The sequence below is a fragment of the Athalia rosae genome, chromosome 6, assembly GCF_917208135.1.
Source record: "Athalia rosae chromosome 6, iyAthRosa1.1, whole genome shotgun sequence".
Classification (NCBI taxonomy): domain Eukaryota; kingdom Metazoa; phylum Arthropoda; class Insecta; order Hymenoptera; family Athaliidae; genus Athalia; species Athalia rosae.
The window spans coordinates 197,000-222,809 of NC_064031.1; the positions used below are offsets into that span (position 1 = coordinate 197,000).

Below are 25,810 nucleotides of genomic sequence, written 5' to 3' on the forward strand. Positions count from 1 at the left end.
CTAGCTTTCTCTCTATCATCTCTCTTAACCCTAGACTAGCAGTGGGTCAGTCAATTCATGGTTGAGTTCCATGTGAGGAATTATTTTATTACTTACAAGAAATATGGATCGATCGATTTTACTTCGGCATTGTTTATCGTCCGACTATTATAATTCCATATAATTGGTTTATTTAACCAACATAAAACTAAGGTATGTCTTTTTCATTTTGTATTGATAGCCAAGATATTGAACCATGATAATTTGATATTGTACACAATTGTACCAGATTGGATCTTGTCGTACAAAATTACATTTAAAATTGTCAATCTAACTAAGAAAAAGCATTCAAATATGTTGTTTTGAAGATTAAAATATTTCCACTTTTAAGGTTTAATAATTTTCAGCATCGACTTGGAATAATCCCAGGCCTCGCTGTAAAAAATCGAGATAATATATGAATAGATTCATACATTGGATAATTACCTTGAACCTGCTTTAAAAAACCAAGTTCACTCACTTATGACTTGGATTTGCCTGATCTAATTGCTCGCTGAGTTGATAAATTAGGACTGCAAACATTTTCAGATGATCAATCGTTTCTCCTTGGAGCCAAGCCCTAGGAAGAGTACTCATGATCTGTAAGAAGAGTTGCACTCTCAGTATAGGCCGTTTTTCACTTCAATCTATTCCGCTATGTATCAACAATGGCCGAAATCTTACCATGTTAGCTTTGGTTAGAGCATCTACTGGGGATGATACTCTTAAGCCTGCCAAAAGGTAACGATTCAGTAATGAACCGAGTGCTAGGTTTTTAAGTGGCGTATCTCCAATAAGCCCTTGCCAGCTAAGCAAATTTCGAATAAGTTTTACAGCCATTGAGAATTGTCGTTGAAAGAATTGATGTTTTGTGTCTAAGAGTCTGTGAATATTGGTAAGAAAATTATTCGTTCTGAATAGATAAATTTAATAGAATAATAGGAGAAAATAACTTACTGCTTCGGAAATATCGGTATAAATACGTCGTTTTCTACAGCTAGTTTCATTTTATCTAAAATCGCTGTGAATAACACTAGCAATGGTTTGCTTTGATCAGTAAGGTTTGGATAGTCTCTGATTAAACGGCTAACTGTACCGACCAATCTTAACGTTTGAGAGGTTGACATTGGGTCCCATATTTTTTCAACAATCACTGTAAAAAGATAAGAAATATAATTAAGTTACTTCAAAAATGTTCATCCCAAATGTTGACAGACTAAAATTATTCTATTTTACATGTCAGTTTTGGTAGAACAATTTTTTCTATCGCAAAAGGAACCAGCCTGACGTCGGGATCAATTTTAAGAGTCTCTTCAGTTTCTCTGCTGTTCAATGCATAAAGCAATAACGAATTATACCACTTTGTTCTTTCTATATCAACGCTTTCCTAAAATAGACAAAGGAAATTTAATCCGTGAAAACAGAGATCATAGTTACAGTTTTGTTATCACCTGTCACGACATAAGTTATACTCACCATAATGGGATTCCAGGTTACAAGCTTCAGTTTAATAATGGGGCATATGATTTTGGGTATACATAAAGGGACATAAGCTTCGGTATAGGCAACAATATCAGTATCTCTCCACTGTTCTAATTTGGACAGAATACCACGAACTGTACAAAATTCATCTACTACATCAGAAAATACGTCTTCGCACTCATTGTCAATTTCGTCTAAAAGAAGGTACAGGAAATGAAACGTAAGATAGCTGTAAATATAAATTAGGTCAGTATAAATGAATCACCGAAACCTTTTTCCTGTTTGAATGCAAGATTCTGCTGCTCTGTAACTTCATCATCACTCGACATGCCATCAATATGTTTAGGCAAAGTCGACGCTAATTCTCTAGCTCTTCTTCGGCGAGCTCTTCTGCCCTCCCTTTCAGTAGCTCTACGAATTCTTGTTTCATCTTCCAAACCTCTTCTGACCACTCCTTGACTCCCTAGTAAAAAATCAAAGAAGGCAATGTCTTAATTTTAACAAATTAATTGTAGCCTAAAAAACTTGCATAAGAAGTCTTTGCAGCGATTTGACTGAATGACGAAATGAAGAGAATTGAGCCCAAAAATCAACAATAAGAAATAACTGACTGGCAGCTGAAGTGATTTCCTCCGCTTGGTCACGAGTGTCTTGTCTTCGCCTCTCCATCAGCTCTGCAGCACGATCACCGTATAAATCCAACCAACGGGATTCCAATCCAATAATCAGAGGCAGCTAGCGAAGAAATTTTGTATTAGGTTTTAAGCAAAAACACTTTACATACTCACCAATGCTTACATCTAGGTTTTACACTTTGCAATAATCATATTTCCACAATTGAACGAGTAACAGTATGTTATGTCTGATTGTGACTACAGAGAAGATCCAGACCCCTGGCAATGTAGATCGGCAGGTACTAGTATGCACTAGTTATATTCAACACTCAAATTACCATCATAATTGTTATAATGCGTTATTTGGAACAGCCTGACAATTTTTTCTTTATCCATTTTTAAAAATTATAGTTGATTATCGTATTAGGTAATTCTTTTTTTGTCTTTACAATAAATGCATAGATTCAATAAATGATAAAATTAATTTTTGAGAGACATCTGCCTAACCAGACACTGCACGTAAACCCCCATTGCTCGAAAAAAAAGCGTGACAGCGTATGAACCCACCTTCTCATCAAGACACTCTACCAAGTCAGTGACATACCCACGCAACTCTTGGTAATATCTGAAGCGTTGTGCAAGTTGTGGAGCTCTCTCTTCACCTTCCTCCAGTTCCTTATGAGTTTGGTCCAATTCCTCTATTACTCGGTCGCGTTCTGAAAGATGACGTCTACAGACCTCTCGTAGACTTTCTAATCTATAATTCACATAACAAAAAATTAGGCTTTACTTCCTCCAAAACTCAATCATCAACAAATATCATCTCATCATTTATTACCTGCCACGCATCTTATTGGCAACTTCTTGAGGAGTAACGGGTACCATTTTTGTGGGATCAGGTGGATGCAGAGAAGGTGGAGGTGGCGGAGCTGGCATCATTACCATCTCAAGAGGTAATCCTGGGGTAACAATCTGTCCAACGTTAATTCCCATGGAGTATTGCTGTTGAAGCATCGAGTCTTGTTGTGCCGCAGCGATCTGGATGATTTTAAAATTGAGATAAGTATCAATTTCTTATAAGTTTGATCAAATTGAGGTAATATTTTGAACCCGTGTGACCACTACCTGAGCACCTGTAACACCTTTTCTGATTTGTTGTGCCTCCCATTCTTCTTCTTCATTACCATGTTCGCTTTCATTATCTGAAACTACACCTTACAAAATTTAGTAAAACCAGGTCAATTACGATTACATTGATACCAGAAACATGAATTGATAACAAAACCAACATTTATCTCGAAGTTGAGAAGCCAGAAAAGCTTCTCTTCTTTTTTCTTTATCACGTGCATCTGTATTGACTGTCATATCAATTCGATCTTGGGAATCATCATCGTCGCTTCTATCATGATCTTCTTCTCTTACAAGTCTGGACTTTCCTTTCTCATCCCTAAAATCAAGAATATATCTTGTTTACGTTATCTTTCAACAAGTAAAGACTTAATAATGACACTTCTCTGAACTCAAGCAAACATCCAACTAACAAACCTCTGCTCTTCAATAGGTATAAAGTCACTGCCCAATTCTCTTGCTTTTTGTCGACGCTTTCGTGCAGCATGAATCATCGCAGCATCAGGGATACAACCACCTACAATAAATATCGATTATTAACGCTGTGATAAGAAAAACTTCTGCAGCATTCTAATAATTGATTTCCAATGAATTCCTACTTTCTAGGAGTATTTTCATGGTATCAGCTCGGTCAGTATTTTTTCGGAATTTGTGGTTATTCGCGTCATCTTCCTCTTCTTCGGAGGTATAGTCATCCTTTCCAGCAACGAGTGCAGCTCTTCCGTTCAATATCAGTGGATTTGTATTTTTGATTTTGACCTATCAAAAAATATGATCAAGTTAAAGTTAGGACTGAATCATTTTTACTGAAGATGTATGCATGCATAAATAGTCTAACTTTACATCTCAACACATGATTATATAGATGTTTATACAGATATTGGTACCCGAAAGGATTTGTACCATAGAGAAAATGATTCTGCTGCCTAATTCAGCAAAATTTTATCAAATCTATTAAGTTTGCATAATCGCAAAACATTAAAAATTGGTAGCGATACAAAAATTTGATTAAGAGTGCTCTCTGTTATAGTGTAGTTTGTGATACTGTTGAAGACAAATAATGACTACAAAGTATGTCTATTGCACGAGCCAAGATCATAAAGCTACGTACGAAACACTGAAATGTATATTAATAATTATAAGAATATTTTTCATGTGCAGATATCTTATTGAAATTAAGATCTCAGCCCCTACATACATATACATATCAACTGAGAGATTAATAATACAAAGATGAATAAGTCGCAGCGATACTAATAATAATAAAACATCATAGAGATAGCTTACTACTAGATCGTCTGTCTTTATTTCTAAATCTTTTTCCTGCTTAACGGACATGTTCGCTTGCTCTGAGTCCACTTGCATTTTCTCTTCACCTTTCTTTTTTTTCCGCTCGTGGTCAAGCTGTTTCATCAGTTTTTTGCTTCTTGATGATTTCTTCACTTTAAATACTTCTCCCTCATCAGCTAGAAGTTTCAATCAACATTTGTAGAAAACATACACAATAATGATTATCATATACCACTACATTTTTTTTACTAGGTATCCTAATGCTAATTTTATGATGAAATTCTGGATCGAAATCTGGGCACTGTAGAAATTAGAAGTTCTGCTGGTACGTACCTTCATCGAGCTCCTCTCCAAAGCTAAGGAGCGTTTGTTTAGGCTTATCCTTCTTCTTAGGTTTAGATTTTGAGGATATCGAATCATCATTAGAATCCATCCTATTTTCGTTATCCTCATCCTCCTCGTTAAAGGGTCGTCGGCGAATATTTCTTTTCGGTTTATTAAATAGTGACATTTTTATTCCTTCCCAATTAAATCGGTCGACAGGTCGAGATCCACGATGTTCGTTGTGGGCACAAAAAGGCCTCAAAAACAATTTCTTGGAACACAATAAAATTACGTAATAATATCGGATTAAGATTAAAAAGGAAGATGCACATAACACCGTAATTCACAAATGTATATTTCTCCGGTTAGACGCTATTAAACCCTCCGTAGAAATCAATGGAATCTGAATTATAAGTCCCACGACGTGACAACAAATTTCAACCAAACCGCGACACAGCTATAAAAGAATCTATTTTTACAAAAAAATTACCACCACACTAAGCTAGCATTAATGTCATGTTTTATACCGGTGTACGTATTTTTCCTTCATTAATAACATAGAAAAGTGTTTTTTCAACAAGCAAATAACGACTTCATAGAACCTATGGCTTTTTCCATCTTGTCGCGAACTTACGTCCCATAAAGGCTAACCATCTTTCATACCACAGAGAATCGAACGACAGACCACAGAACCACCGAATTCGGTAATTGAACGCACGCGCTAAATTTGATGTACCGCGTGTTTCAAACATGAATATGTGAATGCATTTGATATTCGTCACAACGGTCACAAGACAGTAACGTTCCGAACATTTATTCCAGAATGTGGTACTTTGCACAATAATATTCTGTGACGTTTCAATCATTCAAAAAACGTACTGCTTACAGCAGACATAAACGGCTACCTTATAATTTTCAGTCAGCTTGGAGTATCCACCTCTTTTTCAATCCAGTATATGTATTTCAGTGTTCCAACTCGTAGTTCCAACCTCTAAACATAACCCTGATGTCGATGAAAACTTTGTAACTTTCCTTGATCCCTATCAAAAATATACAATCATTTCAAACTTCATAAAATTAGTACGTGCCACACATATCAAAGATGACAACACGAGAAATATTGACAATTCAATTGGGACACTACTCTAATTTTGTTGGCACGCATTGGTGGAATATACAGGTCAAACCTAATGCAGTATCAGAAAATTAATTGCAACCAATCATGTTTCATTCAAGACTTCTGTAACAATATTACATCTCATTTCAGGAATCATCTTTTTCTTACGATTCGGATCAATCTTCTGAAATCAATCACGATGTACTGTACAGGGAAGGAGAAAATTCAAAGGTTGAAACGTTTAATATACATAATTTAGTAAGCTAGAATAATCCGAATGAAACTCAATCTTTCCCTGTTTGACTGCACTACCATTGATTCAATAATTACAATCTGGTAGTTTTTCTACAGAAACAGACGACATTTACACCACGGCTTCTGCTAATTGATCTTAAAGGTAGCACAGGGCACCTTAATGAGCGTGGTGATTTGTATGACTCTGCAGAAGATTCTTTGATCCCACCTGTTGAATTGTGGGATCCTGATAATTATGAAGTTACAACTGAACCAACAATACCAAAAGTTCCATTTATACAAAGCTTGGAGCAAACGTTCGCAAATACTGAGCCCAAAGACTTCAATTTTGAAAGTGATGTTACAGTTTGGGCTGATTATTTGGTTCCAAGATTTCACCCAAGGACTGTAAATATCATACAAGAATACCAGCATGAATCTGTTGACCAACCTTTTAATGTGTATCAGTATGGGCATAATCTGTGGCAATCAGATCAATTTCAAGACGATTTTACAAATAAAATTAGAGCCTATGCCGAAGAAAGTGACCTTATGCAAGGCTTTCAAGTAAACATAACTTATATATAATAACCTGGCATTGTAATACCAATAGAAAAACATATTGTCTTTCAAGTAATCTCAATATTTCATTTTGACAGATAATTTTTGATTCTACCAATGGATTCTCTGGCCTTGGCTCTGCCTGCATAGAATATTTACAAGACGAATTTGGCAAAAGCACGATTGCATTTCCAGTTATTGATGGAAGAAGTTCAGAAAGATCAATAAATGATTTAGTTAAAGTTTTAAATATTGCTTTATGCTACCAGAGCATTGGAGAGCACTCGTCGTTATTCAGCCCACTTTGTACCAGTCAAACTGGTTGGCCTCAAAAAGGAACTCATCGTCAGTTTACAAATCTAACTTATAAGTCAGACTTAGATTTCCACAGCAGCTCGCTACTTGCAACTGCATTGGACACCATTACTTTACGATATCGACAAAAAAAATACCCGAATTCCGCAATGTCAGATTTATGCGCAGATCTAAACAAACTTGGTAGAAAAGCCACTGCTACAAGCTTGAGCCTTCCATTCCCCATGTCTGTTGATAGAGATCTGATAGACATTTTGGATGAACAGCAGGGGACCCTCTGGACCAGTTTAACACCGAACTGCGAAATATCGATGGATAAAAGTATGCAAAGCCTAGTACTCAGGGGTATAAAAGAAGAAAGACTCAAACAGCAACCACACAATGCAAAAGAACAGCAAAAAAAAGCAGCTTACCGCTGTTCTAGTATCCATGAAATGATGAGTCTTTACCTTGCATGCTCTTGTCATGCTACCGCTACATATCTAACTGACGTTAGAACACCATTGACGATCAGGGAACCGTATCCAAATATTTTTAACAACAACGTTTGTCAAAATGGAGATATCTCACCATGGCCAGTTAATGAAGGCAAGTCTATGCAAAGCGTAGGAATATTTTCAACTTGTATGGGTTTAATATTCAGATCTTCTCTTGGTTGCAGAAATCAAAACCGTTTCTGTGATGGCTGGTCTCCACAGTGGAGCTGGACTTTCGCAGATGTTTGATTCTCTTCACTCTCAAGCGAGTCGAATAAAAAATATCAATAAACTAAAAGCTTTCAAAGATTCTGGCTTAGAGCAGGATGAATTTACAGAATGTTTGAATCAACTGCTCACTTACAAAGAAGCTTACGAAGATCATTATGAATAGTTAATTAAACATAGCTGAAATTTATTCATTCGAATTTTCAGAGAGTTGTTAAGTTATTGATCAGTGCTAATATTAGTTATGTGATATTAATCATACAACCGATATTTGTAAAATTTCTATGATGTTCAGTTATTGGTATTTTTTTTGATACAAATAAAAATGAAAGTTCTGAAAAATTTGTCTTTTGTGTTATATGATGTGATAGGTAACAAGTTGGCTCATTGGACACTGCGGTAAATAATGTGTTTAGCAAAGATCGCGTGCCGCGTAGCAAATAAAAGAGGAGAGACCAATAAACGGGTGTGGTTGGTTACATATCGATGTTATCTCTAGTTTAAGGGAGAAGGTAAAACATCCCCTCAAAATGGGAGCGCCGTTGGCTCGCCTTCCCAATTACAATCAGAAAGTATTTGGCATTCGTATAGTCCGCGTATGCAGTGCTGATTTTTGTATAACTTGAAATTAAAGAATCGTTTATATAGGCTTTCAAAGGAAAATCTAAAGAATTGAAAACACTCTGATTCAATATTATCATGGGAAATAAAGTGGCGACTTTTACCGAAGAACAACTCGAAGATTATCAAGACTGTACGTTCTTCACACGCAAAGAAATACTGAGGTTTGAGAATTATCGAACACAGTTTACTGATTTTCGATAGATCACACTATAAGTTGCTCAAACAGTTATTGATTACATGAAGAATTCACAAACGCTTCCGAGATATGGGTGACCCAGGAACCGTACCCCGTGTAATGTCCCCTCAAGATGCAGCCAATTTACGTTTGCCGTTATCGTACGTAGCACGTCTGCCCGAGCTAAAGGTGGACTAAATAATTCTATTTAATTATTCCAATTTGGTTTGCTTGGACTCATAAATATTCAGACGTCATTAATTTTCTCTATGTGAATTTATCAGGAAAACCCATTCATGGAGCGTATATCCGAAGTATTTACAAAATGCCGAGATCCCGGATACAGCGCAGAAGAAGGTATTTGTTTCGAAGAATTTTTGGAAATGATGTCCGTATTTTCCGAACACGCATCGCGGGATCTAAAAGTATTTTACGCCTTCAAAATTTACGGTAAAAATTTTCAAAAAAAGTACACAAGTCAAGGTATTTGGATAACGCGTAGTTAAGAGTCAGAAAAAATTTCTCAGCTAGTATATGCCCGAAACTTTATGCCTGCAGAAATGAAGGAAAGGGAAGGAAAAAATGATCTCGGATCGTTCATCCTCGTTGTAATACAGAAATAATTTTTCCTAGACCGCCATTCTGAGGAAACATGTTGAAGAAACCCGAATAAGGCTGCATGCTTTCAAACTTATATTCCTATACAGATTTCGACGAAGACGGAATGTTGGGACTTGGAGACTTGGAACGTACCTGCCGACAATTAGCTAGAGGAGGACTAAGCGCCGAGGAAGTAGCCACGGTTTGTCGAAAGGTTTTGGAAGAAAGTGACATCGACGGTGACGGTGCTTTGTCATATTTAGAATTTGAACACGTTATCACAAGAGCTCCTGACTTCTTAGCGACCTTTCACATTCGTATATAATTTTGTTATATAAATTATCATTCTTCAAACTGCGGTGTTTTTTATCTCTGCATATAGAATAAATTATTCGAAGTTTGCGGTAGAAATTTTAAGGAACATAATCTTGAATAATGACTACATCTAATAATCATTCAGAGTGGAATCTTAGGAATTAAATATAATTCGCGGAAATGAGAATATCGATTTTGAATTTTTCGGATTCAGGGTAAAATTCAGTTACTATACGATGTGCGAAATTCAACTAGAATACAGATTATATCAATAAATACATACATATACATGTAAACCACGTCACGTAAAAATGTATAATCGCGAGTTCTGCACACTGCATGAGCAAATGACGCATGGGAATAAAGTTGGATCTAACGGCTCCTTGACCCGAAGAAGGCGTAAACTGGTTTCCTGAACTTTCAGCAGGCCCTGCAAACTCGTCGTTAGATTAAAATGATCGAATTATGCCTACGCGTATTTCATACCGAGGACATGTTCTAATTTGAGGATTCGTCGCATTTTCATAGAAAGTGCACAAATAAAAAAGTCAAATGTGTATGAAAACTTTTTCATTATACAGAGAACATTGAAAGAAAACACTGAAAAAATCACTCTACATCTGACGATGTTCTCTTTGGCGGCACTATAGCAGCCGTTGGATCGACATCAAGCCGCTGCACAAGAAGACGAATAATTATATATTCATTGAATTACAGTGTTAGGATAGCCGGAATATTTTTCAGGTGTATATTACACGTGAAGTAGGAGTACTTCATTATTTCAGTTTAACTAAATCTGTGAGTGCGGTAGAGAGAACCGATAGCCTTCTCCAACAACTTGAAGTAGGAAAAACGACGACGCAGTCGCTCGTGCTTAGAATTTCGAATAGCTTGGTATGCATATTACGAGTATGCATATAGTTATATTCATGATTCACATGCACGCGGTGCCATTATACCCCTTATTGTTAGTCTCCGTGACAAACTCATCTCTGCGAGTCGTCTCGAAACTCAAATTAAAATATGAAATTTCTAAAACCGTCTAACTACGTTGTACTTTTCAACAGATATATTAAAAGAACTCATAACATCATACCCCACAACAATATTTTTCAAATTCACTTGTAACTCGTGGCTATTTCACTCAACGACTGCAGGTCTGTTTGTATTACCGAAAAATAGTCTGAGAATCAGACGAAAAAAAACCTATAATGACTTCCAAAGAAGCTCTGCTGCACGTATTGAGAGTAGTAAATTACGTTCACACCATATCGACCTTAGACAGGTCTCACATTGTAAAAAATCACCAGAAAATTTTGATACTATTTGATGAAATTATGCAATACGGCAAACTAATTGTATTCATTTCAATAAAAAATTTATGGTAGATATATATTTCCACTTCAATTGGGGAATATGTGGCTAAACATATCACAGAACTGCGAAGAAGAATATACATAGAGGATACGAAGTTACGTTATTTCACGTTACTCCACGTTACTATACACAATACTACTCAAGTTACGGTACGGAAATCCTTAGCTGCTAATAAAGCGCTGATAATCAAGCGTAGTTAATTCTGTAGTAGGGGTTTCATGGGCCACCAGTACCACAACGGTTTTTTTGTTATTAGGTATATTGACTGCAGGAGTGAATAAAATTAAACGAACAAAAAATAACGAAAAATACAAAAATTGTTACTGCGTAGACAGGCGTCGGGTGCGGATCCGTATTCAATCATAACGTGCAATAAATTTTTATGCATAGTTTCTCTTTGTTGGAGAAAAATGTTTGAACTGAAAATTAGTGCTAGTGCTTCCCATTCAATTACGAGACTCGTTTCAAGTTTATCGACCCTACAATTGAATCATCAAGTACCTACACATCCATAACTGTAACGAGATATTCAAATTGCGGACCAAATCGATTGAAAATCACAGAATATGTGTTCGTATACCCTCACTGAACCACAAATCGAATAATAAGTTAGAGAAAACGATTACAAAAAATTCTCTCTCTCTACCTAACGTGTCGAATACACAATGAAAATCTCAAGGGTAGATTATATTATTCATCAGAAATAAAATTAGCTACTCCAGGTACCCAATTGATGAACGACGGATACGAATCGGATTCTTCTATTGCAAAACTAAACCGTCTACATCTTGCGATCTAAAAGTATGTGATCATCCGGTTCAAAATGTAAGGGAAAATTCAATAACTAAGATCCAGCAATTTAATAATCGGCAAAATCCTCCTGATTCTACACCTTTATATTATACGAGAGGATAACCCACGGGAAAAGGAGGAGCAAGTGATCGAGAAGTTAGCGAAAAGTTTTGAGAATGTATAAACGCGAGACCAGAGACAGCTTATAGCTGCTATAGAATTGCCGGAGTTATAAGGACCGTGAACACCTACACACATACCACTCCATGTATTATAGGAGCTCCGTAGCTAACCAAGTCTCGGATCCAAGGCCATCCGGTCACTCGACTCCCCGGTCTTCGTCGTCGGCGTCGTTCTCCTCCTCTTTCGCCTTCATTTCTTCCTCCCCTTCCGCTCCAACGGGCTCCCTTGGTCGCCTGGTACCGCCTCTTCGTGGTTCCCAGTCTGCCCGAGCATTCTTCTTCTGACGGTGTTGGCGCAAACGAAGAGATGAGAAGCTCGCGCGCTGCTAAATTACTGAAAGAGACATGATATAGAGTGATCAGAATTATCTGTTTAACCAGAATCGCACGCTTTATAGATCGAGAATAATTATTTATAAAGATTTAATTATTTATTTTATGATAGTCTCTTTATATGGAGCTATGTACGCCTTTATTCTGGGTCATGTTTTTTCACCGTTCGCCTGGAAAAAGATGTGTCGTCGACCATACGATGAAATTTACCAAGTTTTGACAACGAGCATCTGATTGTTCATGCCGATTTTTTCTTTTTTGATCCGTTATAATCCAGTTTATTCGTGCAATCTAGATTATTGAACCGAGTATCTCTTTCGCGTAGTCGAGGCTCCATTCTGTCCAACTCAGATCCTGTACGTCGCAGTGGCGTAACAATAAGACGCAATCAGGGGGTCTGATATGCAGGTCATGAAATCCCAAGAGAAATTCAACGCTTCATTTAAACAGCCTATATTGATTGGCCATCGAAACCCAAACGATGGCTGCTTTAGCATTACTTCACTGTTTTTTTGTTTTTTTTTAATTATAAGTACAGAGAATAATGTAATATAATAAATATCTTAAGAGTCGTTGAAACGAAAGAGGCGCACCAGAGAAGCGAGAAAAGAAGAGTGGCTCCAGATAGAAATGAAGATTAAGATGAAGATAAAAGATAAAAGGTGGTGGTCCGAGAATGAAAAAAGGCAGCGGTGTAATACAGCGAAGGATTTCGCTGCGGGAATTTGAACCCAAGTTTAACGGATTGGCGTGGGCGTGGAGTAGTATGTGTACAATACAAACGACACATGTACGAATAAATACCACACGGAGTTGAGTTCAAGCTTCGCGTAATATACCTAAGATCTCGAAACTTCGCGAGATCACCCAATTCTGCTTACCGGTTTGAACGCGGTATTAATTACCTATAATGTAAGAATTTGTTTTCATGAATTTGAGTAAGAATTTTGTTGTATAATTACCAAAAGGATCCGAAACTCAGAAACATCCCTTGTCGATGAAATTATTGAGAGTCCCCTCATCGTCGGCCATCTTGGTCCCCATCCTGCAGTTCCAGCCTCCTTATTATCTGAAGATATGGAGAATAAAGATTTAATCTTGGCGATAGAAACTATACTATCGGCTTAATTGAATATAATTTTCTCTGTCTCGCAGATTTGCAAATTTCTTTAATATTTGCAATTTGGGGAATGAGAAGAATCGTTATTTGCAATTTCTGACTGCTGCATGGGTGATTTAGCAACTGGGAATTCAAATGCATCAAACGAATAAGATGGAAAAATTTTAAATGTTAAACTAAACGTGGGATAGGGGTTTAGGAACCATCTCGACGTCCGTTATAGTGAAGGAACATTCGAGAGCACCCCAATGGTGCCGACCATTACCGGCACAACGGCCGTTGGGCAAGTCGCTCTTCGTTGGCAAGAGCAAGGAGGGCGGCTGGTCAAGCCACATTCCGCCGGCCAACCGACTCTCCACAGCCTCTCATGGTATTATAACTTGTACATGTGTGTGCACATACGTAAGAGGATATCGTGTGTAAAAGTATACGTATATGTAATGTGGTCGTACATGCAATATATCGGTGTATACATACGTATACGATGTACGTCGGTATATGTCATGTATTAAAAGTGTATAGTGTATACGCGAGTCAGTCAGTAAGTCTTTTTTCTTGTCTTTCTTTAGTTCGTTTCCAAATGTATGTATGCAGGTATATGGATATGTGTATAAGAATACTACGTGAGTACCAATGTAATACTCACCCTAAAACGTGATTTCGTGAACGCGTTCGCCAACAATTTACTGCGTTAACGCAAACGCGACTCAAGAACAGAACAAGAGCTGAACTTAAGATACATCGTACCTACGTGTATTTTATGTATTATATATATAAAAATATAAGTATAAAAATTCGCTTCGAGTACAAGTTCACCACGTGGCGCGTGTAGCGTGACCAAAGTGGGAGTCATATAGATAGATATAATACTATATTTATGAGTACTGCACATACATGCTTGCGTTTTACCTACACACAAGACGTCTCCCGCCAACATTTAACGATGCCGTCAACTCCGATTTTAGGGATTCACATCATTATGAATTATACATGAATAAGCACTGAATCATTAAAGGAGAAAAAAGAAACACATCTAATTTTATTAATTGCAGATTGCCATCAGTGCAAAGTATCAATATGAAAATATTTCTTAGCACATAATGATATTGAATTTTTGCAGTAGAAAAAACAAACGCAAACAAAATAAACTTTATCCCAACTATATAATTACACCAGTTTAAATTTTTCATTATTCTATCATTATCATTTCACTTATAGAAATCGAGACGAAATGAAAATTAATAAAAAATTGACCAAACAAATTGAGAATCAACGAAAAAAAAACTACAGAAGTACGCGTAATTGCATACTGCGTAAAACCAAAATGGTGGCGGGTACATAATCTGAAATGTTCCATGGTCGCGGGCGGCAAAAAGTATATGTATAAGTTTTACGTATATGTATATATAGGCGTACCAGTATACGTTCGTGTATATACACCTATAGGCACATATGTATAAGCGGTGATAAAGTCCATCTCCTCCAAGATGGCGAAGAGCGGCTTCGCTCTGGTCCAGCCAGACTCACTCTGGCATGATCTGCATAACCGGTATACTATATACTCGCGCCCCGCGTGCGCGCGAGCTTGAAGTCTTTCACTCTTTTAGAGTATCGTTTGTATAGATCGTCTCCTTCGACGCCATATTGTTACAAGTTCTACAAGTTCTACAAATCTACATGTATAACGGTTATGTAGCATGCACTCATATTCCACGTATGATATATTCTATACATATAACTTCTAAAGCCAAACTACATCGTGCAGCGCCCGGGCCTAATGCAAAAATGCGTATACCTAATATGTTGTCTGTATATCTATTCCAACTCTGCACAATCAGTTGGCATTATAAAGATACTCTGGTATCAGTATAACACAGCAGCTATATGTATGTATACATTCGTAAGTAATCAGAAACTTCAGCGAGGTCCTGAACTGGTATTATATATATTGTAATATTTTTAATAGAAGAAAAAGTAAGAAAAGAGCGTAGGCGACTGTGCTTATAACATACTTTCAGCGAACGCTGAGCGGCGACACAAAAATGACGTCACGCGAGCATTTTTGTTCTGTCTGAAGTCATTAATCTTCGAGCGAATCGAAAGTAAGTAGCAAAGTATCGCAAATTTGCTTGATTATAAATAAAAAAAAATTTATTGTGTTCACCGCAAACCTTATGGAACAATTGATAACTGATGTGAGTGAAAATAATAATGATCTTATTTTGCGTGATGTCCCGAAGGGTGGAAGAATTTCCTAATTTCTTTTACTTACAAAATATGAGTATAGTTTCATAATGTAATTAATTTCCACACATACCAAATTTCGAAGGTTCATTTGCTGGTTGCGTCCGATCGCTACTCGATGTGACGCGAGCTATCTGGTCGCGCGGAGACTTCAATGCTGAATTTGCTGCACCCGCAACATCGTCGCTGATCGAGTTTCGTTATAATGTGTCAGCTGCGGATGTTTTACGAAATTTGTGCTTGAAGATTCTAACGAGTCCTTGCGGAATTGCAGGCATCAATTTACCTGTAAAATTATAGCACGCATCAGAATCATCGACAAATGATTATCACCTAACTGGACACCGTGTACATAAATCTATATAATAATTTATGTGACAGAAGATTTTTACCTCAAGTATACCCATAGTACATTTTGAGTTTATACCTCGTGTTTGCAACGTGACCTTGGTACGTTTATGTTGTAATCTTCTTTCGGGTCATGATAAAACTGAAAATATAGGAGTTTATAAAAAATTTTTCGCATCTGCACGAAGTCTGTTCATACACCTTATACATACGTATGCGATAGAAGTATAAGAGATTCAAGAAACGCGGTGTGAACATAAGTATATATAACGCATCCATCATGCGTATAAAATTCTGACCGCAAAAGTTCGTCGATTTTTCGTTGCAGGGATCAAATATTTGTTTCGCATAATGTAGACGCATTTATGTCCATATCCACGTCCCCTCACCAAACCGACATCTTTGTCACATTATATACACCGTATATGGGTGTAGTATAGATACATAGGTCTATACAAATATCCGTTACATAACCACAGCAGCTAACAATTAACATGGTCTGAGCTCACCCAAAAATAAAAACGACGCTCAGCCGTACCCAGCAGCACCTCAGGAACTCTTACAACGTCGATTATTACACACTCTCATGTGATGTGGGAAACACGTACAAAACGTATGCGTCACGTAGTTCATAACGACACAGGTATGACGTTTGGTGGTATATTTATACCTCTGAGAAGACGACACCCCGAGGTCCTGCAACACCACAACCGAAAATCATACATAATAATGAAAATAATTAGGTATTAATGTAAATTGACTAAAATTTAAATTATACACTAAATATACTGCACCTAAATAGAAACGCAATACTTTACAACATAGATTTAGCTATAAATATTCAATTACAATTTTCTGTATAATTATAAATCCTTCTCACAGGATTCATTAACCATGTTAAGGGACAGATCTGCAGGGCTAACGATATGTTATACTTGGGGGGGGGGGGGGGGGGGGGGGGATTCTGAGGGGATCTGAAAGATACGTTCATAGTCCCGTAATATAGGGCAAAGGAATGCGAGTACCAAAACTAAAACGGTTTTCCGAGACGTTCTACCTGGCTTTGGGCCCTACCGAAAAACTTCAGTATAATGAAACCGTCGATGTTTCGAACCCCTATACACTGCAATGGGTATGAAGCTATATTCTGGGTATTGCAATCGCTGAAATTATCGAGAACATGCTGCATTGATTCCCAACCCTTCCCTCCCTCCTTTCAAGCCCCTGTGAGATGAAATGACATCCTTTTTTCACGCCAAATAAAATCTGGAATTCGATCTCATACGACGTATTCAAATCTCATGTTGCAATTGGCATACTTTCCGGTGTGTACGGAGCTTAAAACTCGGCGGGAAAATTCTCGCTGGCGAGGCTTACGGACGCTTCGGGTGCGGCCAATTCGAAGACCAAAAAGGGCGAGGCACATATATAAACTTAGTTTCGGGGGGTTCGGAGGTCTCTGCGTTCTTTTTGACCTGGTCGGGCAGGTGCGAACCGATATCTATGGTCGATGCGAGCTAACTACAAACCACTTCGGGGAAATCTCAATATACGTTGCCCCTTCGGCTCGCTCTACATAGAAAATTAAAGACGTCCATAAGTTAAAAATAGGTAAAAAATCAAGCGAACATCAAACTAAAATAATGGTTCAAATGAATTTTCGGATTTCTATCAAATTTAAGGGCGTGAAAATCCGATCATTTCCAATCGATCTAAATTTCATTACTCCTTCTGGACATAGCCAGAAATTTTGGTTTGATGAACGGGCTATTGTTTTTTCCGAATCAGAAATCGAAATATAAGGAGTCAGCGTACCCATCATGCGTCGTGCGTCGACGCGACTTTCGTGCTGCAGCAGGACCGGTAAAATTACTGTAACCTGTCCGGTGAGTGTCCGGTGAGTGGGAGAACGAAAGAAGGAAGAGTAGATAATGTAAGAAAAAGAGAGAGAAGGATGAAAATGTGTATATGTGGATCCGGTACAAAACGCCGAAGGGTAGAATATACGTCTGGGTATACTATAGCTGCAAAGAGAACGCGAGTTATAATGACCAGACTATAGGCTCGGTCAGGTCCACGCCTCATATTATCATATTCCCAAATATATAGTTAATGGTTAAATAAAGTATTTTTCACAGCGAGAAATTTACGTGAATAGAAAAATAAATGAATAAAAGTAACAGTCAACGATCGAAAAGTGGGGTATACCTATTATATTGCTGCAGGTGCATCAGATTGGAACAAGAAGTTATATGTTTAATCAGTTAACTCCTCATTTCTTGTGGTCAAAATGCAGAACGGCGTGCCATAAAACCTGGAGCTTAACGAACCGCAAGACTGATCGATTATCCTTTCCAAAGTATATTCTCCTCTCCCTCCCGAGAGAGAATCGTTCGTCCCGAATTGCCCTCTACGTAAAAAGGTAGTCCTCATAATAGCAGCTACGATAGGTAGCGGCAAAAATTCGGGACGCAAGGACGACTACTGTAGCTCCAGGAACCCCGTGACCCTGTATACCTAGAAATAAAACATCCGTAGGGGAATTATAGAGAGCGGAAAAGCGGAGAAGCGTTAAAGCAAGGACGCCTTACATCCGGCGGAAGTCCAAGGGCGTCAGCCCGGAACTTTTCTAGCAGCCGCATCGCATCCTACCAACCGTGTGAAGGTCTTGTGCGGTCGATTCTAGAACAAGGAATCATGGGATTATAAAAGAAGCAAAGTATTAAAATAACGGATTAAGGGCTTACTTTTCTCATAAATCGCTGAGTATTTTTTATTATTTTCTCTCAGATATCGCATTACCGCTATTTTTATAAATGCAAAGTTACTGAGTATATGACAATGAAATATTATACGCGAATTACTATGCAATATACAATTTGGGAACATATTTTTTCTGCGTATGCGACATTTAACCGGCACTCTGGTCACATATATATTCCTGTGATTTTTTTGTGCTCTCCTACCGAAGTCAAACAAAGGTCAATACTAACAAGAATCATCCGATCATATTGTACTTCGATTGGTATAGAATCAAATTGAGATTAGAAAATATTCCCATATTTAATGTATGTATACTGTATAGCTATACGCGAGAGACAAGTATAATATTCTGTATATGTAGTACGCAGAGTTATAAGAGTGAGAACGTGCAGAAAGTTGATGCACCGCGGCAACGGCGGGTATACCTGATTGTGGGGTTGCGAGAGCCGAAGAGAAATAAAGTGAAGTAAAGAGAAGAGAAGAGAAAAGAGAAAAGAAGAGAGGGGACGAGAGGGGACGAGAGGAGAAGAGAAGAGAAAAGAAGAGAAGAGTAAAGCAGAGAAGAGAAGAGAAGAGAGAGAAAATAAAAGAAGGGCAAGATTTGCTGCTAAGGCATGGGAATCGTTATGGGCTATGGGGCGACTGCAGCCGTTGGAATGTGTTTTTCCCCTCTCTCTCTCTCCCTCACCCCTTGGTCTGGTGGCCGGTTTTCGATTTTCTTTTTTCTTTCAATTTTATTTTTTATTTTTCTTCGTTCTTTCTTCCTCCTCTTCTTGTACCCGCGTCTCTTTACCTGCCGGTCTCTCGCTGCTCCACAGCCTCCCTCTCAGTCCTCGATCGTATGGTCTCATACCCGGCTCAACTCAAGTCTCAAATTCTGAGCTCTAACTTCAGAGAGAGTATTCTCTCATACCGTGCAACGTAGAACCAGGTAGTAGATATACGAGGTATAAAATACGCAGGAGGTAGGAGCCAGGTAGTCACAGAGAGCCGCATTAGCTTTGCTACAGGTTCGGTTCAGGATAAAGATTTTACTACCAAACCGACTCAATGAAAGAAATTTGTATGCGATAATATAATGTTAACAACATATAGAATGCCAAGTCTTGAATAAATCCAGTCAAAATCCATGGAGTTTTTCATAATACCGACAAACTAAAGAGATCAAATGGTTAATTTTTCATATAAATTCTCACAAACCGTATCAGACTAAAATTTCAAATAAGAATCGAAAATGGATACCGATCTTCATCCGTGGACCAATAATGAATAATCATTGCCTCGGATTAAGATTCCGCGTTCTAAATACCAAAAGCTCTCATAGATCATAGAATAATATACAAAATAATATCGAATACACCAAGTATAGCGTGTATAAAGTGTGGAGCTAGGTAACACGATTCGATTCTTCGCCTCTTTCTCTCTCTCTCGTCTTTCTCTTATTTTTCTCTGTATCTCACTCGCTCTTTCGTTTGCATTAGATCGAGGGGCTCTCAGAAGGACATTATGAGACAAGGTGAGAGGGGAAGTAGACAGGTAAAGTTAGATGGAAGCGAGTCTGAAAAAGGGGAGGGGGTAAGGTATGGGGGGGCAGGAAAGACGGTGTACGTTCGAATCGGTGACGTCACTAGGTAAGGATTTGAACTAACCAATGAGAAAGCTGGATGACCAGGGGGCACCCAGGGGGTCCGGAGGGGCTCACGAAAGGTGTGTGTGGCCCAAGAGTACAGCGCGGGGCCAGTGCCTCAGTGAGTGCGGGAGTGAACTCGTCGTGGACTGTTCCAGGTGTGCTTTCCGTAGTTCCTCTGTTCCCTGTTCTCATCAAAACTACTCTCAACGCTCTCAGTTTCCTCCGTTGTCTCTCTCCCTCCTTTATCTTTCTCTCTTCAGCCCTCTCTTTTTATCCTTAATTGCACGCGTGTACCATCCACCTATAAAATACATCATCGCACAGATTCGTTGATATCCTTATTATCATTATTATTATTGTTACTACTATTTTTATCATTATGATTATTTTTATTTTAAAATATGTGTAATCTACGCTTTCTTCTCCCGCCCTCTTGAACTTCACCAGTTTATGTATCCTCGAGTTCTTCGTCCCTTCCAGATGCGGTTTCGTATGAGTTAGCGAAAATCATTAACGATAGAAATAAAAGGAGTTTTTCATGTTTCTCCGACGCACTATCATTATACATACAAGGTGCGAACATCCTCGAGTCGTCTTTAATTCACCAAAGAGATGAAGCCGACTGTGCCGGTAAGGCGATGACGATCCCGATTCCGATGGCGGGCACGATAGAAGATTTCCTTCTCGTCATACGATTCCAAGGTCTGGCGGCAACGATGTTGACCCCGAGCGATTTCTCGTCCGGCTCCTGAAATACGTACGTAATTTAATCCACACGATGTATGATCGCCTGAAATTAATATCAGATATGGTTAATTCGCTCAAATTTTCCTAGTGTAATTTTCATGATGTAATTCCAAGTATTTTAAGTATAACGAGAGCTATCAAACGCGTAGACAAGGAGATCATTGGCACGCTAAAGACGTTGTGACGCCAACGTAGAACCTACATTATAATACTGCAGGCGATCGTGTATCGTATACTAATATAAACCACTAATACTTTTTTATTGAAGTCAAATGTAAGCTATATCATTAGAGTAGAGCAAGTATTATTCAACGTAATCGTACTGTACGCTGCAGCTGCTTAGACAGCGAAAATTTTTAACATGTGGGAAAAGAGGTGAAACAAGAGGGAAAGGAAGAAGATCGTAAGCTGGGATTATACATCATGAACAATTACCGATTCCCTGAAATTCGATGAATCCGGGTACGAATAATTATCGTTCGTGATAAAATTAAGATTCATACTTCTATGTATACCTATGGACTATAATGCACCGTGTGCACTGATAGATAAAATGTAAAGAAAACGTAGCAAAATTGAGCACACGATCACTCGTTAATTCGATGTTTTCCTAGTATACCAAACAATATAAGCTGCTGATCTAAACAGTATGGTATAAAAATTTAAGCCACGTACGTATACGTAAGGTTCAACCTTGCCGTATGGAAACCGTTAATCTCTGCTCATCCGCTAATTTTAAATATCTATATAACTTGCGCATTTGTATAATATATATACATACATATGTATGTATTACCTGCACGTACGCGCCACTTAACTATACCTGAGAATTCCGTCCTCTACCATTTGCATTTCAGTACATTACACTAGCCAATATACCTAGGTTTTTTTTCTTACCTTTTTATTAATATCTCTTTTTCGCTTGGATTTCTCCCACCGTAAAACGTGATAAATTATAAGTATGAATTAATTTTCTTATGTGGATGAAGAAAAATAGAGTAAATTTTCCCGCGGTATCTAGCATGAGACTCGCGAATTCCCAAGTCGTTTATTGTAAATTTGATGTAACGGTTTAATTCACGTTGGTAAGAGGAAATCGGTTAAGACTGCTGCAAATCGTGATCTCATCATGGTAAATTTTCAAGTAGGATTGCGTGACGAGCGTGAGTTTAAACGAAATTAATTTATTCGAGTGAAAAAGTTTAGTCTTGCTTTAGCGAATTTCAGGAAATGATTTCATTTTGCGGTTGCCATCTTCTCGCGTGCTCGTTCCCCCTGATTTCGTAAATTTGTTCGAATTTCATATATATACTCACAATCGACGTATAGTATATCTCGCGTATTTATAAGCGTATCTAGTTAGTCTCACACCGATTATTTTGTTGTGGTTCATCACTCGACTTCTGTTTAGAGCTGTACAACGAATATGAAAAATGAAAATATGAAAATCTATGGATTCGGACTCACAATTAACTCAAACAGTAATGTAACGTCGGTTTTGCTCCATCGAGAAAAACTCATGCGGAACTTGAAATCAAGTAGTCGGGTTTTCGAGAATTTACAGCACAAAAGATAGACCTGCGATTCCAAGCTATACGAAATTTTGAACTGTAAATCAGATGTAGATAAATATGAATATATCGGTATGATAATATTATGTCAATCATATGAGGATGTAGATCGAAAATAGAATGAAATTATGTCTGCAAGCTACAAATATTTAAAATTCGCGCAGAAGAATTAGACGAAGAGATTGAAAAGAGTCCTACAGATATGTCTATACATGCATAGTGTTCATTTATGAACATCGGTCGTTAATTCTAACCCGGCATAAAATTACGTCCCGAATATTAAAAAAAAAGCCAAATTGGGTGAGAGATCGACTCGATTTCGTTAGAAGCAGGGTAAATTATAACGAAGATTAAGTTCTCAAATGAATCGAATCCGTGGAGAATACGCGTAGACATTACAATCATGTATTGTATATATCTATCTATCGCATGCAAGATCGTGTAACTTTCTCCAAATGGAAATAAACGTGGTTCTTAGGAAAGAGTCAGCGCCGGTGACTACGTCGCGTCAGAGTGAAGCCCAAGCCTCAGGGCCCCCTCGGGTCATTTAAAAACTGATTGTAAAATCATCTGCATCAATTCTACTATTCTTTACTCGCACCTTTCTTCAGTCAATGCTCCCACAAAGGTCTCATGAATGTCGCCCGCTCACAAGAGTCAACGAAGTTGCGTGTTTGTTACATTTCAGAATTCACCAAATCCGCGATCGAATCGTCACTAATCCTTTGCTGCTCATGGCGGGCGTTGTCGAAAATCATCATTGGTAAACCTACGCAGCAGAAAAAATAATGTTGAATATGTCTAACATCTTCCATTTGCTGATGAGTGAAAAAAAGATTAGTTGTGTGCAAAGAGACATAGGGAAAATTATTATTTGTATTTTCCAAAAGAAATGTTGAACAACACAAAAAACTGACGATTTAATAAGTTAAAGATTCGTATGAGGAACAGAATCTAACAGTGCTCAGCTCAACTTCTGGCGTTATTATCATCATCATTGCTATTATATTATACCAAGTGGTATGAGCTACTTTCACTCTGAAATGTCAATGGCTGGTTCACTTTTAAGAAGCTTACATTTCGCTTGTAGATTCGAATTTGCCAATAACAATTTGAAAATAATATTTTGTTTATTATGTTTCAGATTAAAACATCCTGTGCCTTTATTTCAGGAGGATAAATTTTAACAAGTAACTTGGAGAGCAACTATAAACCCACACACACATCTTGCTCAATAGCCAAACAATCTTTGAGAAAATAAAATCATTACTCTTTCAGAATCAACAGGAAGTCCGTTACTACTGATTTCAAATAACACAACATCTCATATAGAAATATCGAGATATAATAGAATAGAAAGTATGACGTTAAAAATGTTGAAGTCAAGATCTTTCCATTGAGGAGACAAATCGCGTTATGAGAAATTAATCACATTAGCTGAATTCGTGAATTCATGAAGTTGTTGAACTGCTCTTCTAGATTTTTGTTGGAGGTAAAATAGAGTTCTATAGGTTGTAAAAATTATTCTAAGGAACTGTACTGAAATGTGAATAATAATGGAAAGGAGGCATGGGTCAAACGTCACTGTCATTTTGCAAATACCTAAGGATATTTTACCTTGTAAAGAAAACTCTGGAAGGAGATATAACGAGATTTTGGCTCGGACATTTTCTTTGGTTATCTAGCTGTATGAGTTTCTTTTGACTTCATAAAGCTAGGTTACCGGAGTTAAGATTCTCGCCATATCATCAACTGTACATCATCAATACAGTAGTTATCAAACATAATGCAAAATAGAGGACGCATTCCAGCACGTTGAAAAGTGTAAGGAGAAACTGAATGATAACTCTTGACTCTCTTGCAACTGGATTATAAGCTAGTCCGTTAATAATGTATCTATTGTATTAAACGAAGCATTATTTTTAAGTATGTAGTTAATCAAATATGTAGGATGTAATAAATGATTGTTTCTAAACCGCACCTTAATCATTTCCTCCTAATTTGTCATATAGATTATAGTAAATATAATTCGATGCCCCTAGAAGGTGGCTCTTGTAATTACCTTTGAAAAAAATCCTCCTGAGTCTCAAAGCTATCTATGAACCAAAGAAACCAGTCAATCGTCATCTACTTCTATGCAAAATTCGATTTCTGCAAGTCTCCGTTATCCTTTATCAGTTTACCAGACCCACTGATATACTACCTATATGCGGACCGCACATATCAGCTTGGCCAGTTTGAAAGTTATATTTTCGTGGGTAATTGCGAACGCAAGGTTAAAAGTATCTGCCTTCAATCTTACGTAGCCTGGCCTCATTCTAATTTATACCTTCACCATCAGCTCGGTATGAATTGTCTATAAGTTAAAATCTGCTCGTAAACTTTATTTTTATTCCGATTTCCACTCGAGCAGTGCAGTGGATACGCGCACAATCCCGCCAAGAACTCATCGCTAGTCCGAGAATTTTGAATCAAAACCGTTGACTGAAGAATTTCGAAACGTAATATTTCAAATTAATCCGCTGGAGGACGTTACTCTTCAGGGCGCGTAGAGACCCCTAGGAGCGCGCAACATACAACGATGAAACAATACCACCGCGAGCAGACCAAACTCCTACGGTAAGGCGCATGGTACAAAAAGAGTTACCGATATGCAGAGAACGACTCATATTTCTAAGAAATAGGAGGCCGGAAAAAGCTAATGACTTCTTTGAAATCATTGAAGATAAAACAGTATCACACTGAGAATAAATCGACAACTCGACCATGAATATTATAACTTTTATCTCTAATTTTCCCATGTTCCTGTCATCTCGTTTCAATCAAAATGTATGAATGATCGGAATTCCGAAAGTCATGCATACGCAAAGACAATCTTGAGTTCACGCGTATCAGCTTCATGTTTCTATTACCACGCAGTTCGAATTCTGCAATTATAATTATATCTGTAATCGATAAAATATGAGTACAACAGCTATTTCTATTGGATTTATACGGGTCTTGAGGTCATGTAAATTTCTATGCAAACCCGCAAACATCTAAAATATCTAATCATAATCCTATAATCTTTGTTTCCAAAGATTTTCACACATGAAGCATCGGTCCACATCACGCACGTGTCGTTTGTATAGATGAGCATGGCTCGTGTGCTCGGTAAATCAATCGCATTTCACGAGTGGAAATTGATAGCCAGAATAAAAAA

At 37.7% G+C, this 25,810-nt stretch overlaps 4 protein-coding genes across 13 annotated transcripts; 3 read left to right on the forward strand and 1 right to left on the reverse strand.

Moving 5' to 3' along the window:
• Positions 1-66: 66 nt before the first annotated feature.
• LOC105683169 (PAX3- and PAX7-binding protein 1) lies at positions 67-15,758 on the reverse strand. 7 transcript variants are annotated; one of them, XM_048657678.1, is made up of 19 exons: positions 15,623-15,758; positions 13,148-13,254; positions 11,931-12,186; positions 4,866-5,127; positions 4,530-4,708; positions 3,842-4,001; positions 3,660-3,759; positions 3,404-3,561; positions 3,240-3,322; positions 2,953-3,152; positions 2,682-2,871; positions 2,112-2,235; positions 1,772-1,963; positions 1,495-1,694; positions 1,255-1,405; positions 976-1,171; positions 703-901; positions 500-618; positions 67-414 (listed from the first exon to the last, which is right to left on the reverse strand). In XM_048657678.1, the coding sequence occupies exons 2-19, from the start codon at positions 13,171-13,173 to the stop codon at positions 366-368; spliced, it is 2,844 nt and encodes a 947-aa protein (XP_048513635.1). In that variant the 5' UTR covers positions 13,174-13,254; positions 15,623-15,758; the 3' UTR covers positions 67-365. The 7 variants fall into 7 exon arrangements, with proteins under 7 accessions (XP_048513635.1, XP_048513630.1, XP_048513634.1 ...); XM_048657673.1 differs by having other exon boundaries at positions 3,240-3,328; XM_048657677.1 differs by lacking the exon at positions 15,623-15,758 and adding an exon at positions 14,219-14,593 and having other exon boundaries at positions 3,240-3,328.
• Positions 5,890-8,123, forward strand: LOC105683171 (protein misato). Of its 2 annotated transcripts, none has more exons than XM_048657693.1 (5): positions 5,890-6,036; positions 6,124-6,231; positions 6,325-6,774; positions 6,867-7,671; positions 7,745-8,123. In XM_048657693.1, exons 1-5 carry the CDS (start codon positions 5,959-5,961, stop codon positions 7,951-7,953), a joined length of 1,650 nt encoding a protein of 549 aa, XP_048513650.1. In that variant the 5' UTR covers positions 5,890-5,958; the 3' UTR covers positions 7,954-8,123. The 2 variants fall into 2 exon arrangements, with proteins under 2 accessions (XP_048513650.1, XP_012251024.2); XM_012395601.3 differs by having other exon boundaries at positions 6,124-6,204.
• On the forward strand, positions 8,397-9,614 carry LOC105683139 (calcium and integrin-binding family member 3-like). Its single transcript, XM_012395512.3, has 4 exons — positions 8,397-8,572; positions 8,655-8,775; positions 8,871-9,036; positions 9,294-9,614. The coding sequence occupies exons 1-4, from the start codon at positions 8,487-8,489 to the stop codon at positions 9,509-9,511; spliced, it is 591 nt and encodes a 196-aa protein (XP_012250935.1). The 5' UTR covers positions 8,397-8,486; the 3' UTR covers positions 9,512-9,614.
• On the forward strand, positions 14,895-15,864 carry LOC125501499. Of its 3 annotated transcripts, none has more exons than XM_048657697.1 (3): positions 14,895-15,205; positions 15,324-15,407; positions 15,635-15,864. In XM_048657697.1, the coding sequence occupies exons 1-3, from the start codon at positions 15,190-15,192 to the stop codon at positions 15,847-15,849; spliced, it is 315 nt and encodes a 104-aa protein (XP_048513654.1). In that variant the 5' UTR covers positions 14,895-15,189; the 3' UTR covers positions 15,850-15,864. The 3 variants fall into 3 exon arrangements, 1 of the variants encoding a protein (XP_048513654.1); XR_007279092.1 differs by having other exon boundaries at positions 14,959-15,205; positions 15,272-15,407; positions 15,635-15,772; XR_007279091.1 differs by having other exon boundaries at positions 14,959-15,191; positions 15,272-15,407; positions 15,635-15,772.
• The last annotated feature ends 9,946 nt before the right edge of the window (positions 15,865-25,810 follow it).